This window comes from Oryctolagus cuniculus, chromosome 12 (genome assembly GCF_051225735.1).
Source record: "Oryctolagus cuniculus isolate XC-2025 breed Fujian yellow rabbit chromosome 12, ASM5122573v1, whole genome shotgun sequence".
Taxonomy (NCBI): domain Eukaryota; kingdom Metazoa; phylum Chordata; class Mammalia; order Lagomorpha; family Leporidae; genus Oryctolagus; species Oryctolagus cuniculus.
Window position 1 is genome coordinate 74,262,806 of NC_142878.1, and position 9,538 is coordinate 74,272,343.

The window sequence follows — 9,538 nt, forward strand, 5'->3', positions numbered from 1 at the left end:
CACCTGTTCGCACAAGGTCCCCATGAAGCCCACTCATTAAGGGGCACATCAACAAGCCAAGGGCGAGGGATGCTAGCACAGGTGCAGCCCCTGTGGAGGCCCCATGCCCCATAGGTCTTCAAGCAGGGGAGCTACAGGTGGGAGATGGTGGTGTGGGGCCTCCCACAGCCCCGAGCCGGGCTGCCTCTGGGTTCCTTCCTGTTCCTTCCTGTCCTGAGGCTCCATGATTCCTCTCCTGATGCCTCTCCCAAGAAATCGCCAGGCCAAGTGGGCTCCCAGTCCCTCCCACCTGCTTCCCTGGTAGTGACACTCCCTCCATGACAGTGCCATCTGTGCTGGTGATGCTGCCCACAAGCCTGTCTCTCCCTCAGATTGCTGAGGACTGGAAAAGCCTGGCTCAGGCCACTGTACCCCTTTTCCTGACTGCTGGGGTTTGAATGCATTGCCCAAAAGGCACGTGTTGAAAACTTAGTCCCCAGCTGCAAGAGTGTTGAGAGGCAGGGCCTCTAAGAAGTGGGTTAGGACCCAGCAATTAGGTTTAGCTGAGTTGGTGCCAAGGGTGCTGTCCTCGTGAATGGGCTCCCTGTGAGGGAGTCCAGCTGTTCTCTCTCCCCATGTAATGCCCGCTGCAATGTTAAGAAAGAGCAAGAAGGTCCTGACCAGATGGAGCTACTCGGTCTTGAACTTCACAGTCCCCGGAACATGAACCAGATGGATACATTGCTGTCTGTTATGAATCACCCAATCTGGCAGGCATTTGGCCCAGTGCTTAAGATGCTGCATCGCATACTGGGCTGCTTGAATTCAAGTCGTGGCTCTGCTGCGTATTCTAGCTTCCTGCTAGTGCAGACACTGGGAAGTAGTGGTGATGGCGCAAGTATTTGGGTCCCTGCTACCCACATGGGACATCTGCATTGTGTTCTTGGCTCCTCACTTCAGCCTGGCCCAGCCCCAGCCATTGCAGCCATTGGGAGCTTCTCTCTAAGTAAAATTCAATTTTCAAAAAAAATAAATTATTCAATCTATGATGTTAGGTTATGACAGCACAGAGTGGAATAAGACGTTGCCATCCTACTGGGAATGTATCTTACCAATTACAGTTATAGAAAGTTTATTGAGAACTTGCCAAGCAGGGAACAAAACTGGAAGAGTTCAATTTAGGCTTGTTGAAAAGCGAACAACCAAGAAACTCTGTGGGCTTCTTGCAAAGGGGTGTTCGTGGGACTAGGTCTGGATGAGGTGGGGGAAGCAACAGTTATAACATTATGCAAATCTCCCAGAGCCAGCTGTATTTTCCCTGGGTAATGTCGCTGCTGTCATTGTAGGCGAGACATGTGCCATACCCAACGATGACACCTTGGTTGGAAAAGTTGACGAGAAAGTCAATGAGCATCACTCCCCCAAAGCAGGTACAGAAGAAATCGTCCTGTTTTGAAAGTGGGTGCCTTAAAGTCAGAGTTGGCACGTGACTCACTCCTCCTCTTCCCCTTCGGCTGGCAGAATCCACGATCACGTCCATTGGGAACCCAACACAAGTCTTCAAGGTCAAGGAGACTTTTGGGACTTGGATACGAGAGTCTGCAAACAAGAACGACAGCCGCATCTGGGTGACTGAACACTTTTCAGGTACTTTCACGCGACACGGGCTCTGCATCTGTGTTATATTCCTGGTTTGCTTGTTTTTTAATCTGTTACCTCTCTTCAGGCTTGTTTTTTTTTTTTTTTTTTTTTTTTTTTTTTTTTTTTTTTTTGACAGGCAGAGTGGACAGTGAGAGAGAGAGACAGAGAGAGAAAGGTCTTCCCTTGCCGTTGGTTCACCCTCCAATGGCCGCCGCTGCAGCCGGCGCACCGCGCTGATCCGATGGCAGGATTCAGGCTTGTTTTCTGTCTGTGTACCTGAAACCCCTGCTGATTGGTAAAATAAATTGCTCCTTATTTCAGGAAGCACAAGTGAGTGGCCAAAAAAAACAACTTTCTCCTTTTGAACTTGCTATCGGCGAGCTCTGCAGCTCAGGTCGCAGGGGCCCGGCTGGGGGACCCACAGTGGAGCCTATCTAATTTTAGGCAAAGTACCCAGAAGGAAACTGCTTGATGAGCTTGATGGCTGCATGCCTTCCAAACCACAAAACCACGATGTGGAAGAAATGTCAGAGATAAATCCTTGTGTTTTTAAGATTGATTGCTTTATTTGAAATGCAGAGCAACCGAGAGAGAGAGAGAGAGAGAGAGAGAGAGAGAGAGAGAGAGAGAGAGAGGAGTTTCCATCTGCTGGCTCACTCCCCAAATAGTCCTGGGTCAGGCTGAAGCCAGGAGCCAGGAACTCCATTCTTGCCTCCGGCATGAGTGGCGGAGGCCACACCCACTTGAGCCATCATCTGCCACATTCCCAGGAGCCGTAGCAGGGAGCTGGATCAAAAGCAGAGCAGCTGGCACTCAAAGTGGCATTCCTATATGGGATGCCAGTGTTGGAAGTGGCAGCTGAGCCCACTGCGCCACAATGCTGGCCCCGGAGATAAATTCTTGGTGCACTGCCCATCTTTCTCTAAGTTCGGACCCCTCCCAGGAGAGTACTCTTGGTCATCTTTCTCAGTTATCAGTTGGACGGAGATCCCAGCCACCTTACCATCACCCTGCCTCTACACTTGACCCCTCCCACTGTCCCAGAGATCTGTGGTCAGGGTTGGTCACGGCGCCGACAGTAGCCTCATCCCAGGAGGCGTCTGGCCAGTCATTGGTTGGAGAAGCAGCTGCTTTGATCCACAGGTTTGGCATGTCAGCTGACAGTAATCACCTGACTTCCAGTCAGAAGGATTTGGGGGCTCAAAAGGAAAGAGTAGGGGCCGGCGCCTTGGCATAGCAGGTAAAGCTGCCACCTGCAGTGCCGGCATCCCATATGGGCACCAGGTCAAGTCCCGGCTGTTCCACTTCTGATCCAGCTCTCTGCTGTGGCCTGGGAAAGCAGTAGAAGATGGCCCAAGTCCTTGGGCCTCTGCACCCATGGGAGACCCAGAAGAGGCTCCTGGCTCCTGGCTTCAGATTGGCCCAGATCCAGCAGTTGAGGCCATCTGGGGAGTGAACCATCGGATGGAAGACTTCTCTCTCTCTCTGTCTCAGCCTCTGCCTCTCTCTAACCCTTTCTTTCAAATAAATACATCTTTAAGAAAAGAAAAAGGGAAAGAATAGTGACACTGGCGCAATAGCCGCTGCCGCAGAGGCAGGAAGAGCTCGGGGAGGCCTGGGTAATCGCAGGAGCGCCAGCTTCCTGCTCTTCCTGGGGTGGGCCTCCGCTGCTGGGGGGAGGAGGGAGCTCGCCCCTGTGCCCTCAGAGGGTCGCTGGGATACAAGGGGAAGGATCCACTAGAAGAGGCGTATGGACTGCTGAGCGGGTCTGGGGGCAATGGTAGGGGCGTGGTCCCCCCAGCCCAGCGCCGTTCAGAGCGTGTGCACCCTTTTTCTGGGGAGAACAGAGGTTGCTCATGCTGTTGAGGAGGGGAATGAATGGCCCAGCAGACAGGGATTCGCGTGTGAGATTCTTTCTAGAACTTGAATGAGCCCAGCGGACGGACACGGGCGCGACCTTGGAAAGGCTATCACCTGGCAGGTTGCCTTTCTCAGTCTTCTTTCCTGAGACATAAGGAGGCGCGGGGCGGGGCTGACGGCTGCGTGCTCCGTCTTCCGGTCCTGTCTGGAGGTAGATGAGGGAATTCCAGGGAGTGTCTCCCTACACCTGCAGGGGCAGAAGCAACACAAGCGTGTCCTGAGGGCCAAGCGCTTAGCAGGGCAAGCACGCCATTTTCGGGGTACGGCTCTCTGAGCCCCAGCGCTGCTCTGGTAGGACGTTTCATATACACCGCAGAGATGGGGGAGGAGCATCACTCTCTACAGGGGAGCAGAACCGAGCCTGTGGCTATGGCATTTGAAGGACAGTTTCGGGTGCCACCGGGAGAGCTGGACTTTGAGTTTGGGACTCTTCACCCACGACAAGGGACCCTGGAAACATCTCAGTCTCAGCTCCCCTCCCCTGAATGCCCCGACTGTCCGCAGCCGGGCACCCTGGGCAAGCTGTGGTTGCTGGAAAGTTGGCCGCAGCTTCTCGCTGGCTTCCCTCCCGCAGGCATCATAGTGAAGGAGTTCAAAGACCAGGCCGCCCTCCTGAACGGCAGCTGCACGTTCATCCACCTGCCCTACTATTTCCACGGCTGCGGCCACACCGTGTACAACAACTCTCTCTACTACCACAAAGGGGGCTCCAACACCATCGTGAGGTGAGTCGCTCGGGACCACAGCCCCTCCCCCGTGCACCCTGGCAGCGAGGCATGCGGCCCAGGCAGCATCCACTGCGCATGCGTGCGGTGCTTTCCTGCGCTACTTGGGAGTCAGGACTGCGTTTGCATCCCTTATCTGTCGTCTGCATGTTCCCCAAGCTGACCTGTGGCCCGGGAAGGCCAGAGCCAAGGGCAAGTGGACTTAGATGGGCAGGCCCAGCTTTCTTGGGAGGGTGGCCCCCCTGATGGCAGTTTTGTTTGGAAAACCTTTGGGTGTGAAGAATTTCTTGTCAGACCAGGGACTGTAACCGGAAGTCAAGTGGCTTTGCCTTCAGATTCCCCTGTCATCTGGAGGGAGCCCCGAGGCCAGTGCCCCCTCCCTCTGCATTTCCAAGGGGCCGCCTGGATAGGCTGTGCCCAGGACAGCAGCTGAGCCTTCCTGTCCCCCACAGGAGTTTTGTCCTCATGGTTCAACAAGCTTGAGTCACCATGGGCAGATCAAAGGAGCAGTGCGCGGAAGTCAGGGTGCCTGGTCCCTGGTTCCAGCTCTTCCGCCCTCTCACTCTGTGGCCTTAGCCACAAGACACAGCTTCCGTGGTCTCCCCGTCCTCCACTCAAACAGGAGACAGACCAGTGCCTCGGAGTCCTCCTGGCTCTGCCCCCTGTAGAACAGGAACCCCGGGCTTATGGAGGCCATGATCCTGATCGTTCAAAACCAGAGGCGGTGACAGGAAGGAGGCACTGAACCCCTGGGCCCCTCCTCCCCTCGGTGAAGCCCAGGCTGCCTGAGTGTGGCGTTTGAGTGCTCAGGCTGAGATGGGGATGGTTTCCTGGTATGGTGTGCAGTGAGATCGGCCAGGTTAGACAAAGGCATCAGTCGTGGCGGGGAGGGGGGAGAGGGGGGTGCCCCTCCCTTACTTCATTCCCCTCTACCCAACTCCCTCGTCATCTCTACCCATTTGGACAGAACTTGTGCCAGCAGAAGTGGACAAGTGACCACCCCTGCCACACAGAAGACATAGCTCCTGAGCCACCCTCCTTCCCATGACATTCCTGCCATGTTGTAGGGGCTGTTGTTACACAGAGGAAGAGTAGCAGTTCTGGGGTAGATGAGCCCCAGGATGAGGATTGGCCTCTTTAAGAGCGGGTGTCGGGGCCGGCGCCGTGGCTCACTTGGTTAATCCTCTGCCTGCAGCGCCGGCATCCCATATGAGCGCTGGTTCTAGTCCCGACTGCCCCTCTTCCAGTCCAGCTCTCTGCTGTGGCCCGGGAGGGCAGTGGAGGATGGCCCAGGTGCTTGGGCCCTGCACCCCATGGGAGACCAGGAGGAAGCAGCTCCAGCCATTGCAGCCATCTGGGGAGTGAAACAGCAGATGGAAGACTCCCCCCGCCACCTCTGCATCTCTGTAACTGCCTTTCAAGCAAATAAATAAATCAGAGAGAGAGAGAGTCCTCTAGCGAAGCGAAGCTTGTGATGGCATAGTTAGGAGACCTGTACCCAGCCCCTGCTCTATGCCTGGCCACAGGCTGGGAGCCGAGGGAGAGCAGATCTGAACTGGAGCCTGCTCTTGCTGGGAGAGAGAAGTCTTCCTGAAGTGGGCAGCCGCCAGGGGCCGGTGGGACCGGCCACATGGCAGGAGTAAATCCCAGGCATCCAGAGGAAGAATGCCTGAGTGCTGAGGGGGGCAGGACCTCCCCACGCACCCCCTCCCCTCTAGCTCCTTCTCAAACTTGCTGCGAGGTTTCTGCATCAAAGCTGAGCTTGTTCCCTCAGATGCTCAGCCGCAGTCCCAGGGTTCCCACCTCTTGCGCTGCTCAATGGCACCCTCTGCTGGTTCTCTTTTTCCTTCAGCCGAATTATCCCTGAATTGTCATTTCTAGAGTTAGTAACATTTTGAGCCATAATTCCCTTTTTTTAAAGAATGCAATCTATAGTTTCCACCTGCCACATCACACGGCCCCCAGGAGCGGAGGGCCTGGGACCCTACAGCACTGTTTATTCTGTCCACCCATTTCCCGGGCAAAGCCCTGACTTCCGTACATCCCTCATGAACCAGTGACTTTCTTCTGAATCTTGAGGGCGATGAGATATTTTCCTTAAAATCATAGCACAGAATGAAGAACTAACCCCCATATGGGCACGGGTTCAAGTTCCAGCTGCTCCTCTTCTGATCCAGCTCTCTGCTATGGCCTGAAAAAGCAGTAGAAGATGGCCCAAATCCTTGGGCCCCTGCACCTGCATGGGAAGACCTGGAAGAAGCTCCTGGCTCCTGACTTTGGATCAGCCCAGCTCTGGCCATTGCAGCCATTTGGGGTGTGAACCAGCAGTTGGAAGATCTTTCTCTATTTCTTTCCCACCCTCTGTTTGCAACTCTACCTCAAATAAAATCTTAACAAAAAAAAAAAAAAAAAGGATTGGGCTGGGTCATCTGCCACAGGGGGCAACAGTGACCCGGGGGCTGGTGAGGTTGGGGCGTTTTCCCAGGGCTCGGGCTGGTGAGTGGTGGCTTCCATGTGAATTCATGCTGACTGCGGGAAGTGCTCTCTTTACCACCACCCTGCTGCCCGCCCTGCACAAGCTGGTCACGCACTGACCTTTACAGCCTGGCCGCCGGTAGCCCAGGGGGAGGGCCAGTGCACCAGGCATTACCAAGGCCTTGTTAGAAGTGCAGAATCCTGGCCTCACCCCAGACCGGCTAGCTCGGTTTAGTTAGAGGAGCCCCATAAGCCACCTGTGTCCACAAAACTCGTGACGCGTGTCTGCTTCTTCTCCTTAACACATTTCAGATTCGATTTTGGCAAAGAAACATCAGAAACGCTAAAGCTTGAGAACGCCCTGTATTTTGACCGCAAATACCTTTTCACCAATTCCAAGACGTACTTCAACCTGGCTGTGGACGAACAGGGGCTGTGGATCATCTACGCGTCGAGCGTGGATGGCTCGAGCATCCTTGTCGCACAGCTGGAGGAGAGGACCTTCTCCGTGGCACAGCACATCAATACCACGTACCCCAAGTCCAAGGCGGGCAACGCCTTCATCGCCCATGGCATCCTCTACGTCACAGACACCAAAGACACGAGGGTAACGTTTGCCTTTGATCTGTTAGGAGGGAAGCAGATCAACGCCAACTTCGATGTCAGAACTTCCCAGTCCGTTCTCGCCATGTTAGCCTACAACATGAGAGACCAGCACCTGTACTCCTGGGAAGATGGCCACCTGCTGCTGTACCCAGTGCAGTTCCTGGCAGCTCCATTCAGCCAGTGATGTGCTGCGTTCTCTTCTCCTCACTGGATCTCACATGTCTTCTGGGACCATTTTTGTCTCATCAGAAAACCTGTCTTTAAAGGTAGCCGGGTTCTTAGAGCTTAATCTCACATCATGTGCATTCCCGTAGTCAGCGCGCCCCCTGCAAAACCCTAGTGCCCGCTGTGGGGTAGCATCAGGCTGGAAGTTGCAATGGCCCTGGAGCTTCCTCCATGTATGAGTTGGCCAGGTTGCCGCCCCTTCCTTGGGCCTTGGTTTCCCCATTGGTACTATTCAGCAGGTGACCAAGAAAATGGGCACAGTTTTCTCTACCTACAAGAAATGCTGTGGGTTTTGGTTACCGCTACTCTCACAGTTTTTATAGACCCGTTTTCTGTTTTTTTGTAGCCGGGTGCTAAGTAAATTTACCTGTAAGATCATAGCCCTGTTGCTTCAACAGTGAATTCTGCAGTGCTGTGAGAAAATGCGCTGAGCCTTTATGGCTTCGAAGGCACCATGCCGTCCATAATTTATTACTTTTCTCCACATTGCACCTGCTGCTCAGAGTGACCCGACCCTCTGCCCTTGATTGCAGCTCCCCGATCAGCAAAAGCCAAGAGCAGCTACATGCCCAGGCTTCTCAGTGAGACAGCATCGGCCCTTCAGGGTTTCTATCCATTTCCCATCAGGCTGACTTGCAGCAGTGGGTCTCCAGGGCGCTCCGGCTGCTGCTGCTCCTTTTTTTTAAGGGAAAGGGTTTACTGATGGAAATCCGACAGATTGGAGGGAAGGGGCGAAGAAGAAAGAGTGGGGTCAACGGAAAGAGACAATGAGTCTGGCTTCTTCTACCACAGCCACAGATCCAGAGTAAAGGGGCCCCCCTGCCCCTGCCTTAGCCATGGTTTCAGTTCCCACAGTTAACATAGTCCAAGAATACATCCAGTACAAGGAGGGATTAAGATATTCAGAGTGACACGCAGAGTGAGAGAGGCCACATTCACATAACCTTTATTACAGCATATGGTTACAGTTCTCCTTAGGTATTAGTTATTGTTGTTAATCTCCGCCTCTGCATCATTTATAAATTGAACGTTATCATAGGTATATGTAGGAAGAAACCATGGCCTATATAGGGGTCGGCATTGTCTGTGGTTTCGGACCGGACAGCAGGGGACTGCTGGACTACATGCTGTGGGAATGGACTGTGTCCGGCCGGAACTGTGACACTCTACAATCTTTGGAAGAGAGGTACCATTTGTGAGTTTATCTAGATCGGGGGTGGGAAAACTGGCCAGAAGCCAGTTCTTCACATGTTCTTGTAAATAAAGCTTTATTAAAACAGTCCCCTTCATTTGTTCATGTATCATAGACAGTCACTGTTGCTCTGTAGTAGTGGACAGGAGCAGGTGCAGCAGAGGCTGGGTGGGCCCACAAAGCCTAAAACATCTACTATCAGCTTGTTTCGTTTTGTTCCAGACTGAGAAGTGGTCATTGCTGCGGTCTGGGGTTTAGGCAGAGGGGAAGGCTAAGAACAGCACAAAATGCAGGGGCCCTGTGTGAAGCCCTGAGTGAGCTGCTCTTTGCTATAGCTAATTTTAAAGGTGGTGATCTAGGGTCCTTGGAGGGCAGGTGAGACTGCAGGTGAACCAGCTCCTAAGTGCCGTACACACACACGCACATTTTCTGCCGGCTCAGTTCTTTGTGCACCCTGCGCCGAGTGCCCTGCAGGGCCACTGGGAGTAGAGAGGACGTTGGGAAAAGGCCCTGGGCGCTGCAGCCAGGCACGGGAACTAGAACAGTGCTTACATAAAGCTCTGTCAGCAACTTGCCCCAGCCTGTGGGTGTCCTGAAACTGTCTGGACCCAGATTCGTTTTCAGTGGCCTTGAGTCATCGCTTTCTACCGTATTAACAGAAGCATTTTCCAACTTCAGGGAAGAACAGATCTAATGGTTTCAGTCTCCCCCACTCTCCGAAGATACCTGGGCAGCTGTTAGCAACTTATTTGTTGTTGTGTTTTAAGATAATGGA

At 53.7% G+C, this 9,538-nt stretch overlaps 1 protein-coding gene across 1 annotated transcript in view; it reads left to right on the forward strand.

Annotated features, from left to right (window-relative positions):
• Nucleotides 1-8,852, forward strand: part of GLDN (gliomedin) — a 57,484-nt gene extending 48,632 nt beyond the window's left edge. Inside the window, exons 7-10 of the mRNA XM_002717725.6 lie at nt 1,326-1,409; nt 1,501-1,626; nt 4,115-4,265; nt 7,053-8,852. Coding sequence (XP_002717771.4) covers nt 1,326-1,409; nt 1,501-1,626; nt 4,115-4,265; nt 7,053-7,530 — 839 coding nt within the window. The 3' untranslated portion in view covers nt 7,531-8,852. The remainder of the gene's footprint in view (nt 1-1,325; nt 1,410-1,500; nt 1,627-4,114; nt 4,266-7,052) is intronic.
• The last annotated feature ends 686 nt before the right edge of the window (nt 8,853-9,538 follow it).